The sequence below is a fragment of the Schistocerca serialis genome, chromosome 9 (genome assembly GCF_023864345.2).
Source record: "Schistocerca serialis cubense isolate TAMUIC-IGC-003099 chromosome 9, iqSchSeri2.2, whole genome shotgun sequence".
Classification (NCBI taxonomy): Eukaryota; Metazoa; Arthropoda; class Insecta; order Orthoptera; family Acrididae; genus Schistocerca; species Schistocerca serialis.
This window is the reverse complement of record NC_064646.1, coordinates 441,155,399-441,177,742: the sequence shown is the minus strand read 5'-3', so window position 1 is coordinate 441,177,742 and position 22,344 is coordinate 441,155,399. Positions and strand designations below refer to the sequence as shown.

General features: G+C 44.7%; 1 protein-coding gene across 1 annotated transcript in view; it reads right to left on the bottom strand.

Moving 5' to 3' along the window:
• Nucleotides 1-444: 444 nt before the first annotated feature.
• The window catches only part of LOC126418994 (uncharacterized), a 154,443-nt gene continuing 132,543 nt past the window's right edge, over nucleotides 445-22,344 (bottom strand). Inside the window, exon 4 of the mRNA XM_050086040.1 lies at nucleotides 445-634. Within this exon, the coding sequence (XP_049941997.1) occupies nucleotides 480-634 (155 nt within the window). The 3' untranslated portion in view covers nucleotides 445-479. The remainder of the gene's footprint in view (nucleotides 635-22,344) is intronic.

Below are 22,344 nucleotides of genomic sequence, written 5' to 3'. Positions count from 1 at the left end.
GGGCTGGCCCGCTAAACGTGCTGACCTTAATACAATAGAAAGTGTCTGGGGCTGAAAGATCAGGTGAAATATAGCAATCAACACACCTTCAACATGGTTGCTCTGTGGAATGTAATCGCTGAATGGCTTCAGCTGGATATTGCATACCTTAAGAAGCCTTTGGACTTCCTGCATCTCAGAATCGAGGCCGTTGCCGCTAATAGAGGGTGTTTTACATGGTGTTACGGTCCCCTGACGATGACTAATTTTTGTATAGTGTGCCAACAATAAAGCTTTGGAGAAACCTCGAATACTGGTAGCCTATCTTTCTGGTAAAGGAGGGAAGAGTTAGAAAATGTGTGTTGTGAAACACTCTTTATTACTTCATCCACCAATAAGGCTATTATCCACACATATGAAAATCTAATGATTTACATGTACAAATCTTAACGTTAATCAGGAAACTAGAAAGTTGGTAGCGATGCAAAGGCAGCGGCGCCTCAAGGGTCGTCTAGGATGGCGGCGAGCGGCAGCTGGGCGAGTGCCTTCCCCGAGATCTCAGAGAGCAGCCTGTTGTAGGCTGCGTCCAGCGCAGGCTCCAGCGCCGACCACAGCTGCTGCCAGTGCTCGTTCAGCAGCCGGTTCGCCTGCTCCTCTGCAACAGCCCACAAAACGGAAGCGGGTTAAGCACGCGGTGGAGGCCCGTGTGGGCAATGGGGCAGCACACAGTGGCAGCCGGTGTGACCAGCGTACTGGCGCCCGCCGGCTAGCCGATTCGGCGCGGCATGTGACAGATTCGATCACTGCAGAAAGGACAGCGCCAGCACGCAGGCTGCTCTTCAATCCTCAGACGATTTTATAGAATCTGTTCGGTAAAGTACAAGAGGCATTCGATAAATAGTGCAACACTTTTTTCCAGTTGTGGCTGAAAATTGCGGAATTTGCTGTGGACATCATAGAATATTCCCCCTTCAGTCCTTATAGTTTCATGAAGTTCGGGTAGGCAGTGGCGCTATACGTAGCCTTCAAAATGGTCCCTGTAAAGGAGGCGCGTTCCAAGCAGAGAGCTGTCACTGAATTTCTTTTGGAAGAGCACGAGAACAGCGCAGATATTCATAGGCGCTTGAAGAAAGTGTGGTATCACGTATCAGTGCCATCCCAAGGTCGTCACAGTTAGTAATGGAATTCCAAGTTCCCGTTAGACGCCGATAGCGGTCGCGCGGAATCGGTGGATCCAGTGGTGCACCCGCAGCGACTCTGTGCTACGAGCGTCCTCTGCCGCCGCAATATAGGACGGCCGGCAGCAGCCACTCAACCGACTTGCACTTGGAGCCTCATTGCTACGACACCATCGTTCGTGTTTTGTACAGTGAGCCTCATACTAGTTGCTTTTGTATGGTTGAAATGGATCTGAGCACTATGGGACTTCACATCTGAGGTCATCAGTCCCCTAGAACTTAGAACTACTTAAGGGGCTCCGGAAAGGCTCAAAATCATGAAAAGTTCAATTTTTACTTTTTTGCGTTTTCTGAATCTGCAGACTATTACCTTTTAATAGATATATAATTTATTCAATTCCGAAGACTACAACTATTTTCAAATTTTTTTTGAAATGTGTTCTACATGGGCGTGACCCACTGTGGCGCTGTTAAACTGCTGTCAAATCGTGTTATTATTAACGTCCGAGTTGATCAGGTACATTTTAGTGATGTGAGATAAAGTATGTGTTGTGGCTAACCTGTGATGGTTCAATATATATCGTTGGTGTGATTGTCGATTGTTTCATGTTTATTCTGTCGTTATCTCGAAAATATTCGTAATTAATTCTGTTTCTTGAGTCTCTGTTTTGTTGAAGTATAATAATGAGTAAAAGTAAAGTTATTAGAAATCCTTTGAAGGCTTTTAAGAAAATGAGAAATGTTGGAAAGCCAAAGGTATGTGTTATTACTGTAAACAATAAAGACGATAACCAAGTGAGTGAACCTAACCTCTCAAGTACACCTGCCCATAGCAGTCAAAGTGGGAAAGAAAATACTTCACAGAAGAAGCTTGTTTCAATGAGTGAAAACTATGAATGTTTTATGGGCGAATCGGATGTGAATGATATATTTGATATGTCGGTTCTCAAAGGAATTTTTTCAAACTGTGTAAGATGTATTCATTGTAGTGAAGTTGGTCTGGAACTCTCCATAATAAAGCACGTCGGACTTGCTAGTGAAATACAACTGAAATGTGATAAGTGTTCATACATGACCACCTTTCGGAACAGTGTTGCAGTAACTGCAACTGAAGAAAATGGTAGCAAAATCTACGAACACAACAACGAGCGATGCTTGCTTTAGACAAGGAACGCCTTCGGGCTGCAGACAGGGCTGTAAAGAGTCTAGAAATACAAGCAAGAGTAAACAGGAGGAGGAACAAGAGGATGCTGGAGGAGGAGTTTGCAGAGAATGAAGATAATCCATCCTATGGACCTGGAATGCACTAAAAAGTTAATCCAATCTTTGTCGCTCGATTCCCAAAACTTTTATTTTCTCATACTAATTACATGTTTTCTAAGGATCTTCCAAACATATTTGTTTCAAACTTTCATTAAATGTCACACAGTACCTTCTGCATAATTTAACAAAGTCTTTTTCCAAAAAACTGTATATTTTTGAATATATAAACAAAAAATTGCAAAAAAAGTTGTGAATTTTCATTACAATTGAAAAAAAATCATCTTTAATAACTGAACTAAAATTTTGTGAAATCCCTGTGTTAAGTTGTAGCCCATATTCCAATAAATAATCTGTAAAAAGTTCAACTTCCTACCTCAAATACTTTGTGAGGAAAGATGTAATTTATAAGCGTTATTTTAACATTGCAAGTATAGGGCGTTCCGGAGCCCCTTAAAGCTAACCAACCTAAGGACATCACACACATCCATGCCCGAGGCAGAATTCGAACCTGCGACCGTAGCAGCAGCGCGGTTGCGGAATGAAGCGCCTACAACCGCTCGGTCACAGCGGCCGGCCGCTTTTGTATGAGCTGGACTCTAATTCTTGCTGCATTATTTGTACTGAATCTTCGTGGTGGTGGTGGTGTGTTGGGGCTTTTGGGCGCTCAACATCGAGGTCATCAGCGCCCTGACACACATTTAAAAGAAACAAATGTGGACAGACCTAAGAAAACTAAAGCACACACTCAAACAAAGCAGGAAAAGAAGGAAAATGCTACCTAAGAAAGTAAAACCTAAGGAAAGGGGAAACATAGCAACAAGAATGCCACTGAAATTGTCACTGGCGGGCTACTTACATAGAATATGGGCGAGCTTGTCACACAGTGAGCAAATTAAAATCCTCTCCCTAAAATCTTTGTAAAAACATTTGACATGGCACAGAACTTTAAAACTTTAACCACATTCATCCGAGTGTTGCCTAAAAGAGTTGGCAGGTCCGCTGGCAAGTCAGCCGTGGCCCGCTGGTCAGAAAATAAAACGCAATCCAATAAAACGTGGCGCACAGTGACCTGGACGCCGCAAGCACTACACATTGGAGGGTCCTCTCGCCAGAGCAGGAAGCCATGCGTCATAGGGCTGTGGCCTATTCGAAGCCGAGTGAGGAGAACCTCGTCCCGTCGACGGGGCTGAAAGGAAGTACACCACACACGCGTTGTGGGCTTGACTATACGGAGCTTATTGTCAGTCACTTCCAGCCACTCATCCTCCCACCGACGCATGACCCGTGAGCTCAACAGCGAGGTGAGTGCGTGCAAGGGGATAGTACACTGAGATACGTGTGGATCGAGACACGCCTCCTTGGCTGCGAGATCTGCCCTTTCATTCCCAGCAATGCCGACATGCCCTGGAACCCAGCAGAAAGTTACAACCTTCCCCAGTCGCTGTAGTCGGGGGAGGGCATCCTGGATGGTCTGGACAATTTTGTCTGCCGGATACAAACGTTGCAATGAGAGAAGGGCACTGAGTGAATCGGAACAGACAAGAAATTTAGGAGAGGAAGAATGTCTGATGTGCTCCAGTGCCCGCAAGATCGCAAACAATTCTGCATCAAAGACAGTAAAAGTCTGAGGCAGTCGGACCTTAAGGACACGATATGGAAAAACAACTGAGCAACCAACAGAATCCCCTTGTTTCGACCCATCCGTAAAAACAGCTACATAGTCGTGGTGCTCAGATAAAATGGCAGAAAATGCTGCATTAAAAACGGTGGCAGGAGTGCAATCTCTCTTGTACTGCAATAAATCTAAAATCACTCCGGGCCTCTTCAGTAACCAGGGTGGCAGGCGGTTAAAACCTTGGATTTGGGGTTGTACAGACTCCACACCGAGGGACTCTAGTACACGTTGCACACGGATCCCAAACGGCAACGTAGCCCGGGGACGGCGGGAAAAAAGGCGGTCCAGAGGTGGATGGGCAACAAGATGGTGAGCAGGCGATCTGGGAGCTGCAAGAACCTTACAAGCCTGGCGCACCAGCAGGAGCTGTCGGCGGATGGTAAGTGGGGGTTCGCCAGACTCAGCACAGAGGCTGGGTACGGGACTGGTCCGATAAGCACCCGTGGCCAGTCGGATCCCAGCATGGTGAACAGCGTCAAGGATCCGGAAATAAGATGGCCTCGCTGACCCATATACTGTGCACCCATAGTCCAGCCGTGAACGCACAAAAGCTCCATAAAACTGTAGGAGACGCGCCCTGTCCGCGCCCCAAGACCTGTGGCTGAGGCACTTGAGGATGTTCAGTGCCTTCAGGGTTCTGGCTTTCAAATCACGTAGGTGTGGCAGCCATGACCACCTGGAGTCAAATATTAGGCCCAGAAACCGCACTGTGTCTCTAAAATGTAGTACAGTATCCCCCATATGCAAGGCAGGCAAAGTAGAAAGATGACGAGAACGATTAAAATGAACACAAACACACTTTTCGGCAGAAAACCGAAAACCCGTCTTTGCAGCCCATTCCTCTAACCGCCGCACTGTTAGCTGCAACTGACGGCTCACGGTTGCAACACTGGAGGAGGAACAGAAAACAGCAAAGTCGTCCACAAATAAGGAGCACTGTACTGGACTCCTCACTGTAGACGTTATACTGTTGATGGCTATGGCAAAGAGGGTAACGCTTAAAACACTGCCCTGGGGGACACCGTTCTCTTGCTCAAAGCGATCAGACAGTGTGTTACCAACGCGGGTCCGAAAAAACCGCTGAGACAGGAAAGACCGAATGAAAATGGGGAGGCGGCCACGAAAGCCCCATTGATACATTTGTGCAAGAATACAGTGTCTCCAAGTAGTATCATATGCCTTACTGATATCAAAGAAGATACCGATACAGTGATGCTGACGGAGAAAAGCCTGCTGAATAGCTGCCTCTAGGAGGATCAGGTTGTCGACCGTGGACCGAAATTTTCGGAATCCACACTGAAAGCGGCTAAGGAGCTGTCTGGTCTCTAACAGCCAGACAAGACGCCGGTTAACCATCCGTTCCATGGTCTTTCCGACACAGCTTGTCAAGGCAATACTACGATAACTACCGGGACATGTGCGGTCCTTTCCTGGTTTGAGGAGAGGGATGAGAATTGCCTCCCTCCACGAGGTGGGGAACACTCCTGTCTGCCATATGAGATTAAAACATTCGAGGAGGATTTCCTTTGACGCCGCTGGCAGATGTCGAAGCATGGAGTACCGGATGCGGTCGTAACCTGGTGCAGTGTCAGAAGTCTCAGTAAGTGCCGATTCAAGTTCCCACATGGAGAAAGGGGAATTGTAGGCCTCAGAACTGTTCGACCGAAAGTCCAAGGTCGCTCTTTCGACAGTCGCACGGTAGCGACGAAACGCTGGATCCTGATTTGTAGTGGCAGTACTTTGTGCAAAATGCTCTGCCAGCGTCTGAGCAATGGCTCTGGGTGTCGTTTGGAGGCATCCCTGGTTCAGGACAGCAGCTATTGGTAAACGGCTATGTTTACCAGAAATCCTCCGGATGGCTTCCCATACTCTTGTGGAACAAGTGGAACGGTTGATGGAGTCCAGGAACTCCTGCCATGACCTTTTCTTGCTCTCTTTAAAGACACGCCGTGCCCTGGCTCTCGCGATTCGAAAGGCGGTAAGATTGACCGCTGTTGGGCGGCATTTAAATCGGCGAAGAGCCGCACACCTGTCCCGGATTGCTGAACGGCACTCTTTTGTCCACCAAGGCACAAGGCGCCGCTTAGGAGTGCCAGAAGACTGTGGTATGGACAGGTCAGCAGCATGATGGACCACAAGCGTGATGTGATCCACCCATTCCTGTACGTTATTGTGGCGGTCAAAGACAGCCAACCGAGTGAACAGTGGCCAGTTAGCCCTGCCAATCATCCACGATGGTGGCCGCGGCTCCAGCAATACACCATCCAGGAGATGAATGCGGATAGGGAAGTGATCGCTGGAATGAAGGTCGTCAATGACCTCCCAGTGAACAGAGTCGGTGAGGGTTGGAGAGCAGAAAGATAGGTCAATGGCTGAGAATGACCCTGTAGCAGTAGAGAAATGAGTCGGAGTACCTGTGTTGAGGATGCACAACACTTGAGATGTTAGGAGGCTCTCCAAAATTCGACCTCGAGCGCAAAGAGAAGTGGAGCCCCACAGGACATGATGGGCATTGAAGTCTCCCAGGAGAAGAAATGGGCGGGGGAGTTGGTCGATAAGATCTGTGAGAGCGTCTAAGGTCATTGCATCCAGAGGGGGTAAATAAAGGGAGCAAACGGTAAGCCTCCGAGGTGAATAAATTTCAACTGCAACTGCTTGCAGGTCAGTATCCAGGGGAAGGGCAGAGGAGTGGTGGTCATTATTGACAAACACAGCGACTCCGCCTTTGGCCCTTTCTCCAGTCAGGTCATCTTTGCGATATGACGTATAGCCCCTTAGTACAGGAGCATCAGATGGTTTTAAATGCGTTTCCTGTAAACACAAGCACAGGGGGCGTTGCCGTGCTAGGAGGTTCAGTTCCTCCACATGTGCCCGGAATCCATTCATGTTCCACTGTATAATGGGAGCCATCTATCAGGGTGGGAGTACCTTCATTCTCACTTTCTGTTGGGGAGGAGAGCCCACAACAGGTGGAGGCTCAGTTTTGGGGCGAGATGATTGCCCCAGTCTGACATCAACCTCCATCGCCGCAGAAGAGGAGTCGAGAAAGACGTCAGGGAGAATGACATCCACATCAGGAGACTGTATAACTGCAGTCTCCTTTAGTGGGCGAGTCTTCACCTTTGTCTTTGGCTTCGATGTTCTGGCTTGAGGTGGCATTGGAGCCAAAACCTCAGAAGCAGTAGGGGGTGTAGCAGTGCTGGGCAGTGCACTAGACTGGACCCGGGAAGGGGCAGGAAGTTCCATGATGTCAGCTACCACGGCCTGGTCAGATGGCCGGGGAGGAGCAGCAGGCTTCACAGGAACGGCAGCAGCACACGTACATTGACAAGTGCAGGTGCTAGTGCAGACAGTAGCAACCTCCGTTTGTGTAGTGGCATCGGTTTTCAAGACTGGTTGTTTGAGAACGGAAGAAAAGGAAGCAGCGAACGTGGGCGGCTGCATGGACTCGTAGATTTTACTTCGCCTCACCATACGGGATGCGTTTTGTAGTTTTTAGTTCCTGGATCTTCCGTTCCTCAAGGAAAACTCTGCATTCCCTACTCCACACAGGGTGATCCCCAGAGCAGTTGACACACTTGGGAGGAGAGGAGCAACCAACTCCCTCATGGGCGGCTTTACCACAATTCCCGCAAGTGGCTTCCCCTCTACAGCCGAGAGTAGTGTGTCCAAAGTGTTGGCATTTGAAACACCGCATGGGGTTGGGGTAATAAGGCCGTACACTGAGACGTAGGAAACCTGCCTTCACATGCTCTGGCAATTTGGTGGTGTTAAATGTAAGGATAAACGAGTCAGTCTTTATGAGAGCACCATCCACCCGATTCATAATGTGTTGCACGTCCACAATTCCTTCCCGGGACCATTCAGCCCTCAGTTCGTCTTGGGGAATGTCAACGAGATCTCTGCAAGTCACAACACCCTTGCTGTAGTTCAAGGTGTTGTGAAATTCAGTCTCTATCGCAAACTCCCCAAGAAATTGTGCCTTCTGAAGGTTCTGGACTTGCTGGAAGCTAGATGTTTCAACCAACAAGGTGCCATTTCGCAAGCGCTTTACAGATTTTAATGTGCCAGCAATACCTTCTAAGCCCTTCTGTATATAAAATGGCGAAACTTTTTCAAAACTCCCATCTTTTCTTTTAATTATGAAAAACACATTCTGCGAAGCAGCATGCGTTCTGTTACTACTACCTGAATCAGGAGGACTGGCTACACGAGCCCTCTTGTTGGATTGGGTGTTAGAACCCACCAGCGATCCACCCTTTCCGCTGGCAGGAGAAGAATAAAAGTTCGAGGGTTCCATCTCGGTCCCACGAGCAGCTAGGGAACTAGAAGTCCACCTAGACAGAGCCCCGCATGCCTAGGTAAGCCTTATACAACTGGGGCGCAGCAGGTGCCCCAGAGGTTGCCCGCTTGCGACTGTTCCACCCCAACAGCCATGCATCTTATAGGCGCGCAGCACACCGTAAGATTGAGGGGTTTTTATAGAGGTTTACCTTCCTCGCAATCCAGGCGGTCAAGCCAAGATTACCATTCCCCGCAGCACACAACGTTCCACCACCGCGCCATGGGGTGGTCGCTGAAGCATGTCCGGGGGTTACGGTGACAGGAGACTGGTGGCGCTGACCAGTCCCCAGCTCAGGACCCCGGGGTCGCCAAGCCCGTACTCAGCAAATGAATGCTGAGCCCCTGGGGGGTGAATCTTCGTATGCTTGGAGAAAAAGTTAAGTAAATCTTTTCTTTAATGTGTTAAATTATTCATTAATCATTTCTGCAACTTTCCTACAACGACAGCGGTCCGATCTCCCGATGTTCTCCCGATCTCCCGATGTCCGCCCCTGGTAACTGAGTGGTCAGCGCGACGGAATGTCATACCTAATGGCCCGGGTTGGATTCCCGGCTGGGTCTGAGATTTCCTCCTTCTCATCATTTCATCCCCATCGAAGCGCAAGTCGTCGAAGTGACGTCAACTCGAAAGACTTGCACCAGGCGAACGGACTACCCGATGGGAGGCTCTAGCCACACGGCATCTCCCGCTTGCCGGCCGGCTGCACACAGCTGTGACTCCTGCAGTGTTAAACATGTGGACACTTCGGCCTCTTAGTTGCCACAAAAGTATGAACGAACTTCTTCTCCTCCATCCCAATACAAGATCTGACAAGTCTGTACACCCGAGGGGAACTCACAAAACGCCCTATGACCATTCGTCCTCATCCACCCTACAGCCTGGACCTCGAACCTTCCGATTTCCATTTATTTGGTCCAATCAAGGATGCACTCCGCAGGAAGAAGCACGTGGATGATTGTAAGGTTATCCAGCACGACGTTGGCTTAGACGTCGACCAATAGCGTGGTATTGTGCTGGCATACAGGTCCTCCCAGTAAGGTGGCGTAAGAGTGTCAAATTGAAAGGAGATTATGTTGAAAAATATTATTTTGTACCCAGAAGAGAGAGATATAATACGATGTGTTTGAATCTTGAATAAAGCCAACCTGCTTTCTGAAAGAAAAGTGCTGCATCACTTGTTGAACGCCCCTCGTAAATCGATTGTCCTACATTTTATAGTATCATTCGTCAGCTCCATGGTGAACTATTCACCTTCAGGGCCGTACCGGGGGACTAGCGAATTAGGTTCCCATCCAAGGCCTGCAGGCAACGGGCCAAAAACTGACATAAAATAAACGAAGAAAGACGGTTTAGGAACTAACTGAGAGAGCTATGTGAGTTATTCTGTGCCTCGTGTTCCTGTTTTCCGCCTACAAGAAGAAGCCTTTCCCTCGTCTCCTAACTGCAAACACGATCTGTTCTCACATAGTCATTCCATCAGTGTCAAGTCTTCCAAGTAGTATCATAATCAAATGGCTACTACGGAATAGATGTCTATAGCTAATAAGTATTAGGTAGTCACATCTGCCACGTACACTCCTCCCCCATTTTGACAAAGGTGTTCTCGGTTCTACTTCGTTATATTATTATAAGCTCTCAAAGATGGGAAGAAAACATGTTATTTCTTTATTAGCTTCCTATTTTTGTCAGTTTTTTCCAACTAAAGGCTGGAGCGAGAGACAAAGGCGGAGGAAGTGAACAAAAAAGACAGAGGAAATATGAGATTCACAAACGCCGGCAGCTAGTGTTTTGTCGCTCCCAAGTTGTAGTCGGTTAAATCCATCTAACTAAAAAAGCTGTATTCAAGATCATGCCTTCTATAGTTGAATAACAAAATTAAGGGAGTTCCTCTGCCTGTAGACAGCTACAGTCTGTTCACCTGAGTTGAGCCATCTTGCATACAAACATATAGTCTGCGATCAGTCATTGGCTCCATTGCTCAAACACCTGGTGTCGCAAGACCACAGGAAGAGTACCTTACTAATGTACCATTCGAACATGAACGTAACTCTAACACATGTGAAAGCATCGAAACTCAAAACATGATTGTGAACTCTCAAAGTATCCCAATTCTATTCACGTATCTAAATTGTTACAAATAACTGTTAACCAAATATCACAATATCTTAGAATGTCTGCAAAACTACGCGTGCGACGCAAAAAATTGCATGTTTACATGTACTGTAAAGTTGATTTCCATGCAACACAGCCAAAAAACAAACAAACATCGTACTAGGAAGAAATGAAGAAAGTTTTCTATTTTATGAAGGAATAAGGTGTTTAATTACGAAATATCACATAAATGGCAGGGATTATTTTGTTTATACACAATCACGAGACGACCAGAGACAGTAATAGAGAGATGGTTTATCTCCAAAGACAATGTCGGAGTCGATACCTCAGAAATAAATTAAATTATTTATCGTTTATTGAAAGATTTTGCACAGTTTGCAAGCCCTGTGGACCTTGACACGAAATATTTTCCTTGTAAGGGGGTTGTTCATGTTGTTGCCCTGCATGATAATTAGACGAAATATTTGTCAGGATTTGTAAGCGGTGGGTCCTTAAGGTATGGCAATACGCGAACATGAGAAGTAAGTTTAAACAATTTTATTAACAAAGGCTGATTATAAAACACGCACGCTACGCCCACCAATCATCACTGTGTCTGACATACCCCATGGTGAGCTAAGAAAAGAGACATATTCGCGCCCGAGGCCACGCTAATTAATACGGCGCGCTGTGGACGGCGGCCAGGGGCTCACTCCCTGCATCGCACTGCGGCCAGACGCATGTGTACTGACCAAGCAAATTGTCAACATTCCAGATAGGTCGGCTCGCGAGCGCGTGTTACGTACCGTACAGCTGCGTGCAACCCGTAGACCCTTAGGCCCGTTGCACAGTTACGCGGATGGTCCGCGCTCCGCGTTCCGCACGCGGTTGGCGGACCCGCGTCATGGTTCACACAGTCGGGCGGATGCGCGCGGTTCCGTGCAGTCGAGTGAGCGCGGTCTTCCCTGCACTGTGCTGGATCTCATTTGTGGTGTAACACATCGTTCTGTTTGATCGGATGTATAGAGATGAGCTCGCTGCAGGTAAAAGTCATTTCAGCCTATATGATATACAAAAAGAGAAATTCCACGCGCGAGAGACGGTTTTGGGTGCATCCTATGGTGGAGCAAAGATGTAGAAAGGACCGTTCGTCACATTGTATTTTGTATAGAATTACAATAAAAACACAAGGAAAATATGCGTCTTCTTACCACACTTTTTCTGATCTACCTCGTTTAGACCTTCAAAGCCGAGTATTATATTTGCACAGACGTCTAGCCACGCCTTCAATCGCATTTCACGGTTCTTGTAGTCCCCATGCGATGGATCCCATATGTGAGGCCTTCCTTCAACTTCAGCAATTAACATGTCTGTATCGATTTCACAAGATATTCTGGAAACTTCTTAATTCACGCCCACATTCACCACACTAGTCGAATGCTACGGCTGGAATGAGGTACTCTGCTTCTACTGCGCGCGCGGTATCCGCAGGACTGTGCACGCGCCTCTTGTTTCTGTGTATTCAACTGACGCGGACGGTCCGCGGCGCGCAAGGGCTGCGCGGACGGCTCCGCCGCTTGCGGACCGTCCGCGTAACTGTGTGGTGCCCTATTCGAATACGTGACTAGCAACCGCGCGCGGAACGCGGAGCGCGGACCATCCGCGTAAGTGTGCAACGGGCCTTACATCACTCTCCCCAGAGATAAAGAGCAACCATAGATGGCTCAAAACAACCTCCTGGGCGTTATGAATATATTTCGCCATTTGAGGCATCAGAAGGCATCACAACATGTATTTCATTTGCAGACACAATAATATTCGGTACAGAGAAGCGTGCCTTCAGGTTGACAATTGAAAATACATGACAAATGTTGTTGACAAAAAACAAATTAATAAAAGCAATAAAAACACAATACTGCCAATCAAGTATACGTTAACCTTACTGGAGGAATCGAAGGACTTAAATCGATTTGCTGCTTCAATGAAGTTTAACTCATTATTGGAAGAAATCAAACTTTCATGGCTATCCTTAATTAAACTATTGTCTTCAGAAAAACTTGATAAGGAATGCTTTCCATGTGTTAATATGTATTAATCATTGTAATGAACAGATAACATTCTCATTAATGGCAAATGTCCAGTTGCATGAAATGTGGTTAGCAATACACTAGATATATCAAATAGTTCACATGATAAATCACAATGTGTGGCATTCAGGATTAATCCATCATTTTTCAATTTGAGTGTAAAGGGTAGCTTAGGTGTATCATAATTTTTACCTGTAAATGTGACATCAAGGGAGGACATCGTTTAAGAAATGGATGATAAAGATGCGTTAAAATTCTATGGCAATCATCGCTTGGGCGATGATTCATAAACAATTCTTTCTCATAGCTGTACTCTCTACTGTCTAAGAATACTGCTGACTCAGGGCAAATTAACTTATGACTACGTTTACACAGATGCAAATCATTTTCATTTAGGGACACAAAATATCTTCGATCCTTGCTGATCAGTAGATAATCATTCAGTACATACTTTACACGGATACCTGCCTGTCTCCATTTCATGAGGTAAGTATAAATTTTATACATTTCAAAATTATGCTTTGATCTAGCAATGGGTATAGAAACAATAACAGGTAATTCATCTTCAGTCACCAAAGAGTGTTTGGCGGTTAACTTAATCATATAACTTGTAAGAGTTAACAGGGTAAATCAGAGTATAGGTTGCATCTAGCTTTCGCTCAACTGATAGTAGGATCTGCAAAAATTGTTCTGGATGTTGTAGTACACTGCTCAAACAATCATTTGAATTACTTTCTAAGCTGTTCTTAAGTTAAGAGCATCAATCCTAGCATTTATAAACTAATCAATAATTCTTAACGAAAGAGTGTTTAAATCAAAGTGTGCACTCACAGCATTTAATCCTTGGAATAGTTCTTGGATATCTGCGTTCCCTTCATTACGAATTACGTGGAAATGTGAGCTAAATTGCTTCACAATCTGTTCAATGAAAATTGTGTGGCTAGTAATGGTTCTTTTCACATTCTTTAATATGATAATTTCATTAGAGAGGTTAGTTAAATTTGTACTGGACTGTTGGTCAAGAGCTAATATTTTGCCTTTGACTTCCAGTAGATCTCGACTAGTTAAAGTACCAAATACAGCACTAAGGATACTCCCTCCAAAATCAAGCCAGGCACGTTTACGCCTAATTAAAGTTTTGTGAGGCAAAAGCTTTAAAAAACAGTAAATGTTTCGTTCATAATTAGTAAATGTAGACTCTACCTGCATTTTGGCTGTGATCCAGTTATTATACCAAGATGTACCCATTTCCAAAATTGTATCATTACTCTTACCAGAACGAATTAGAACAATTTGCTTCTTTACAGAACTGAACTGTTGTTGGATTTCACTCAAATTGTATTTGAGGATAAGTTTTGCATTACTTGTTGAAACTACCATGTTTGATCGTGGTTCAGACAAATTACCTGCACTCTGTGGTACTATTACGACAGCTTTAGTAAAGTACGCTATCATGGCAAACATTAGAATAAAAGTAAACATGGTTCATTAGTTCTAAATACTAGAGTTAACAATGAACATAACATACATGAGCTTCTTGTGGTAACCTGTGGAATAAAAGGCTTAGTTTCACTTGTGCACTCGTGCAATAGCTTCAGCACTAAATTTTCACAACATATATACATAAGGACATGGCTGAAATAAACACACGCATTGCAGTCTCACAGATTACACACGTTTACGCAGATCATAGGGGTGTCTGGAACAGGATCGCTCGGAACGTGGCGATGCCTCGGCCTCGAAGTCTGGACTGCGATCTCGCGATTCTCGCTTCCTGGGTTTGAGAACAGCAGGTGTGCCTCTCGGTCAGTCCTAGTCGTCTTGCGATACTACAGGAAATCTTCCCAGAAATGACTTTACATGATTGACATGAACGACAATCAAACGAAAGCGCAGTTGGAGCTTAAGAGTGAGTGGCGGCAACACCTCCAGGATTGAATATGGTCCTTCCCACAACTTCTTAAACTTTTTTCTTGACTCTTCTTTAACGCCACGTTGCTCAGATACACAAGATCTCCAACTCGATACTGTGGCACTGCTGCTTGGCGGTCGTGTTGTCTTGCTTGCTGAAGAAAGGATTGACGATTTCGCTGTTTCACTCCCCTCCATGCTTCCTTTAGCTTGCGTGCTAGATCCCTTACGTGTTCATTGCTGATTCCGGCAGTCGATCGTGTAAAGTCCAAGGGTGAATGCATTTTTCTTCCGTAGACCTTCTCATATGGACTTAGGCCAGTTGAGCTGTGCATTTTGGCATTGTAACAACTTACCAAGTACGGTAAACAGACATTCCAATTGTCGTGTTTGCTGTTCACATAATGGCTAACCATTTTAATAATTGTTCTATGGACCCGCTCGACTCTTCCATTTCCTTAAGGTTTGCTAGTGTAGTTCTTAACTGAGTTATTTGCATGAGCTTACAAGTCTGTTTAAGTAATACACTCATAAAATTCGTTCCTTGATCACTAATTATACTTAATGGTGATCCAAACTTAAGAATCCATCCTTTTACAAAAACTTTAGCTATAGTCTCAGCGCTCTGATCAGGTATTTGGTATCATGAGAAGGTATCTAGAGAAATGATCTAACATAGTCAATACGTATTTGATTCCATCTTTAGTGTTAGGCAACGGTCCTACGAGATCTAGTCCTACTCGTTCAAATGGTTCACTTGTCTCTGGCAGTTCTTGCAGTGGTGCTCTACATTTTCCTACATTATTCCGTCTGTTACAGGAATCACATTGTGAAACAAAATCGAAAACGTCAACTTTGCAGCTCGGCCACAAAAACATTTCATCAGGTATTTTAATGTTTGTTGCTTTTTTACCGCAATGTCCTGATAATAAAGAATCGTGTTGTTGTCTCATCGTTTGCTCTTTCATGCTCTCTGGAATAACTATACGGTTTCTTTTACTAATGATTTAGTACAATAATCCATTTATTTCGACATACCGTTGATCATTTTCCAATAATTTGCACTGTGGATCTTCTACTTGAGCTGCTATTAATTCTTCTTCTCGACTTATTGTAACACAAACATTGACTTTTCGACTCATTGCATCAACATTCACATGTTGTTCACCAGGTTGGTGGATAATCATAAATGGCTAATCACTCATCTTGCTCATCTTGTTAATCTGGAACTTGGATCCTTTAAGCTCAATAACCATTGAAGTGCGGCATGATCTGTAATAACTATAAATTCTCTTCCTGTTAAAAAACACCAAAGCACAAAGCTCCTTCTCAGTAGTGGTAAAATTACATTCTGCTTTGTTCAATTGTCTGGAAGCAAATGAGATTGGATGTTCATGAACATCAACTTCACGAGACAAGATTGCACCTATGGCAAAATTGGATGCATCTGTTGAAAGAAGAAAAGGTTTACTGAAATTCGGATAGGCTAACACTGGGGCTGTGGTTAGAGCAGTTTTAACTTCTTCCATTGCCTTTTTGCACTATGTTGACCAATTAAATGTGGCTCCATTCTTTAGTAGCTGTGTCATTGGACGTGATATATTCGTTATAACCGGCTATAAATCGTCTGTAGAAATTTGACAATCCCAATAATGATCGTAGTTCTTTCAAATTCTGTGGTTCAGGAAAATTCTTTGCATGTTCAATTAATTTTGGATCAGGTCGAACACCTTCACTGTTTATAACATGACCAAGACAGTTAACTTTACTTTGTGCAAAATGATTATCTATTAATACAAACAGGTTTGCGCTTGTTATACGCTCAAAAACAGCTTGTAGTCTCTCAGTATGCTGCTTCATGTTTTCACCAAAATTATTACATCATCAAGGTAAACACGTGCTTGTGTTGGGGTGAGCCCTCGTAAAACTGAATCAATCAGGCGTTGAAATGTAGCTGGAGCATTACGAAGTCCAAACGGCATACGAAGATACTTGTATACTCCTGTTGCTGTTACAAATGAAGTTTTTGCTTGATCATATGGCACTGTTAACTGGTGATAACTACTTGTTAAATCACATACTGAAAAAATTCGACATCTGTCCAAGTAATCCAAGGTTTCCACTAAATTTGGTAAGGGGTAAATGTCTGTGGTCACAGCATTCAACGATCTGTAACACAAAAACGGAACTGTTGTTCTCCAGAAACTGATTTCTTCTTTACAATTACAACAGGCGAACATCACGGTGGGTCTGAAGGATCTTTTGGTTTTATATGGTTCAAATGGCTCTGAGCACTATGGGACTTAACTTCTAAGGTCATCAGTCCCCTAGAACTTAGAACTACTTAAACCTAACTAACCTAAGGACATCACACACATCCATGCCCGAGGCAGGATTCGAACCTGCTACCGTAGCGGTCGCGCGGTTCCAGACTGTAGCGCCTTTAACCGATTGGCCACCACGGCCGGCCTTGGTTTTATAATTACGGCTTCTAATTGTTCTTTAACCATGTCTTCTACCAACTCTCTTTGACTGAATGATATTCGGTAAGGTTTCTGTGAGATTGGGGCTGCATTCCCTGTCTGAATACGATGCTGAACTAAATGAGTGACAGGTAAATTTGCACGTTCTTGGAATAATTCTGCATAGTCCATCAAAATAGGTGCTAAAATCTTCTGTTCATCAACTGTCAAATGGTCTATCTTCTTCCAAATCTTGCGCTTCAGTTCATTATTAACTTCATCTCCTCGTTGCTCATATTCGTTATTGTAACCGGGACTTTTGCGACATTCTGTCTCACCATTTTAGCAACACCTGCACTTTCAGCAACATAACAATGCATTGTATCCAGTAACTCACTTTTCTCGGATCGCTCAATTAATAACAAAGTTCCTGCCTTGCATCGGGGTAACTTAACTTCAACGTACATTGTCTTTCCTCCTCCCTTGGGAATTTGTTGAAGCTGATCAATTTCAACATCGACTCGGATGGTTTGAACTGACGCATCGTTTGGGTGGTCCATTCCCACGACGTCAGTATTGCTGCTCCTTTGAGTTCGATCTGAAGAACGATTTCCTAGGTTGTAGTTGCTACGGCCTAGTCTGATCTTTCTTTCTGCGACAAATATCTCTGCCTCGTTAGCGGACCAGAAATCAAATCCAAGTACACCGTCGTAAAGGGGTTCCGTTATTTGAAACTACTTGTATCCTTGCTGTGTATTTATCTTTATCTTTATTTTCACTTTAATCTTCGCCTAGGCCAATAATTAATTCTACGTCAATTTCTCCACAGTTTTCCTCCGCTTAACCGTCGCACTTTTAATAGCAGCGGTTTCAATTTATCCCGTTTATCTATGCCACACCACATTAATGATGTCAGTAAGTAGTTTGGTGTTTCTCCCACGATATACAGCACCTATCACGAAGTCATTTTCGGTCTGATTTTCACTGGAACTAACAGGAATCACTGCCTCTGGCAAGGGGCGGACGAAGTGGTGGCCCATACGTCCCCGTATTCGTTTAAAGATCTGGCAGATTGTCTGTTGTTCGCATTACCTTTCTTCTTTCTGCGACAATCTCTCGAAACATGACCCGGCATCCGGCAGTGATAGCAGATTCGATTCTCTTTACAATCCTTACGCTTGTGGCCCTGCTTATTGCATCTGTAGCATTGTACTGTTGTGTTGAAAACTCTGCGTTCTTGTTTCTGCATCTCATTCGGTCGTCTCAGTGCTTCAACGAAACCAACAGCTGATTCTATTGCTTCCTGAAACGTTTTACATCGTGCCAATCGAATAGCTTTGCTTAATTCCTCTCCATGCAACCCATGAAGGAATGTGTGCAAGGCTCTCTGGTTGGCTTCGAACAACTGAATGCGATTTTCATTTTCATCTTCTACTAACTCGTATGTTTGATCGTTGATGTTTCGAATTCTGTTGGCAAACTGCTCGATAGATTCGTCTCGTCGCATTCGCAAACTGTAAAGCTGCTCTCTGTAAAATCTGATCGCGTTTTTGTTGTGGCTTGGCAGTTGCCAATCCACGGGGTTTGGAGGAAGCCGAAAGGCACGCGTTTAAGCTCACGCAGGCTGGCGTGAGGTCTGGAACAGGTCAAGTAATGGATACTAGCAAATAAAGTACGTAGCTTCTGGAATACTTAACTTTAATCCATAATTGGTGAACATCGGTCTGACGGTACATGCATCACAAGATAAATAGCAAATGATAATGGCACCTTGCTATGTCGTAGCAAATGACGTAGCTGAAGGCTATGCTAACTATCGTCTCGGCAAATGAGTGCGTAATTTGTCAGTGAACCATCGCTAGCAAAGTCGGCTATACAACTGGGGCGAGTGCTAGGAAGTCTGTCTAGACCTGCCGTGTGGCAGCGCTCGGTCTGCAATCACTGATAGTGGCGACACGCGGGTCCTACGTATACTACCGGACCGCAGCCGATTTAAAGGCTACCACCTAGCAAGTGTGGTGTCTGGCGGTGACACAACAGTTTTTACGTTTAAATCTCTGAACAACAATCGTTCTAAACTCATTGTAATCTTCTGTTTTCATGCAAGTAGGCTCCGCGCTAATGAAATCTTGTGCTGCTCCCTGAATTCTTAATTTGGCAGCCACTAGCTTATTCGCAGCCTGTCCAGGATCCCGACAGGGCGGCACCCTCAAGTTTACGAAAAAACATTTCCACATAATCTTCGGGTTTCCCGCTAAACACTGGTACTGATGGCAATAATGAAAAATTCTTTATTGAAGTTGTACCTGTACTGCATGAACTATCATTTGCCAAGTCTTTCGAAATGTTACGCACACCTCTTTCTGCATTTAACTGCCGAATCTCTTCTTGTAGTTAATTAATAACAGGTTGTAGATAGACAACGTTACTCTGACTGGACTGCGACATTTCGTCTAATTTCACGCCAATGAGTCAATCGAATGTAAAATAAAAATCCATCACTGCCTTTTCTAGCCAAACTGTAGTAGACCAACCTGAATTCCAGAGTTCGATGCCCCGCTTAGTCAGAAGATGTTCATGCTTCTGCTGCTGCTCGAAGTTCACGTTGTGCTGCACCTCCAGGACTGTAGATTTTCCATAATTATCCCACTTCTGGCACCACTTCTATAGGGGTGGTGTTTGTGTTGTTGCCCCAGATGATAATTAGTCACGATATTTGTCAGGATTTTTAAGCAGTGGGTCCTTGAGGTACGGCAATACATGAACGCAAGAAGTAAGTTTAAACAGTTTTATTAACAAAGTCTGATTATAAAACATGCACCCATCATCACAGTGTCTGACATCCTAATTACGGTCGTATTCAAAGGCTCCATGGTGAGCTAAGAAAAGAGACATATTCGCGCCAAGGCCACGCTAGTTAATACGGCGCGCTGCAGACGGCAGCCAGTGGCTTACTCCGTGCGTCGTAATGCGGCCGGACGCATGTGTACTGACCAAGCAGACGGTCAGCAGGTTGGCTGGCGAGCGCGTTACGTACCGTACGGCTGCGTTCAACCTGTAGACCCTTACATCCTTTATAAAGTATGTGTCTAGCTCATTAAAGTACACGTAGCTTGCACGCATATCCTACTACCCAAGACACGTACAAAAATTTGAGCAATATAAAATTGTATTATACAGGGGATCTCAAACTTTTTGGGTCAAATTGAAACAGCTTATAGTGGGACCACAACCGATTTTATTGAGATAGGAAACTAATGGTCGGAAGTGCATATTTATTGTCTTATTGTGTTGTGTGACATACACTGCATAACAACAACACAGCGACGAGCGCCAATCTTAATACATGCATTGTAATGGCGCATAAAGTTCTACTGCGCTCTCTCAAAGATTGCTGGTGTCTATTGAACTAGGAGAGAGGCAGCCTAGATTCTAGGAAGGAGATCTTTCATATGATTCTATGGGTGTTTCATACACCAACGTGTTGACATAACGCCAGAGGAAAAAGTCCAGACGTGAGATTCAGCGATCGCGCTAGCCATGGGAACAATGAGGATACATGTTGTTTAGGTGCTGGCGGACATTAACATCAATATGGGCTGTTGTACTGTCATGTTGAAAACACATCTTTTCGTGGACAACAACGGATTCAATCTCCAAGGATTGTGGCAGCACATCTCGCAAGAACACCAGCTAATGTGGACCAGCCAAATGGGGAGGCAGCAAGTAAGGTCCTATTAGGTATTCTTGGACAATGCTCATCCGTCGTTGCTGGTGGCCACAGATGTGGGTGACGTGTGGATTGTCCTCACTCCACACATGACCTGCACCAGAATTGAACGTGCTGTTGCAATACATGCATTGAGGCTGCGGTCATCGCTTTGAACAATCACTATGACTTAAATTGTTGTTATGTGGTGTACGCTATGTATATCCACAACACAATAAATACGAATTTCCAACCGTTGGTTCCCTATCTCGGTATAATCGATTGTGGACTCAGTATCACCTGTTCCAATTTGACCCCATACGTAAAATTTCACACACTTCAATAGTACAATGGATCTTTAGACTAAATATTTCTGCACCTAAACTGACTGTTATACTAATTAGCACACTTGTTAGGGGATGACAGTAATTCAGTCGCATTAAGTTCATCTTAATACGAAACAGCTTTTGACATATGAGCTCTACCATGCAGCTTAAAATACATCATATCTAAAAATCACCAAAAGCTCTACATGATTTGCAAGTTAATTAAATACTTCATCACCTAAATTGTCTGCATATAACTCATTAAAATACACATAGTATTACATTCATGTAGACAACTCCTGCAGATATCACAGTTTATACCAACACAGTACTATTCATGATCTGTTTGATAACATGTATCTAGTGTTATAGTAATATTTAAGAACCAGTTAAGCCTAACTTCTAACGCATAAGGAAGTTATTTTGCAAACTGCACAGACAGATTCCCATAAGGAACTATCTGACGAGGTTGAGGCCTTGGCAGAAAAACAGCAACAGTTCATCACTCAGCAAGCCCTGCGCACACAGAATCTACTCACATCAAAAAAAGTTTTGTATCATCCCTGTTCCCAGAACTCCTGAAGATAGACGTTGACTGTAGATATTGTATCACAGATACAGTCACTTTGACTGTTCACAGATGTCACTAAACCCGCCCAAAGATGTAAACAACCATGCATGTGCAGCGCCTATTAGACGGAGGGGGTCAGATATTCGATCAGTTCCAGTCATTCCATACGAAAGGAGGTACACCGCTCGTGTTGTCTGTAGTTCAACCATGCCTAGACGGTCAATACCGTGCTTCGATAGCGTCTGCATTGTTACTTTATGCCAGGAAGGGCTCTCAACAAGGGAAGTGTCCAGGCGTCTCGGAGTAAACCAAAGCGATGTCGTTATGACATGGAGGAGATATAGAGAGACAGGAATTGTCGATTACATGCCTCGCTCAGGCCACCTAAAGTCTACTACTGCAGTGGATGACCGTTACCTACGGATTATGACTCGGAGGAACCCTGACAGCAACGCCACCATGTTGAATAAAGCTTTTCGTGCAGCCACAGGACGTCGTGTTATGACTCAAACTGTGAGCAATAGGCTACATGATGCGAAACGTCACTCCCGACGTCCATGGCGAGGTCCATCTTTGCAACCGCGACACCATGCCGTGCGGTACAGATGGGCCCAACAACATGCCGAATGGACCGCTCAGGATCGGCATCAAGTTCTCTTCACCGATGAGTGTCCCATATGCCTTCAACCAGACAACCGTCGGAGACGTGTTTGGAGGCAACCCGGTCTGGCTGTTTTGGCGTGGCAT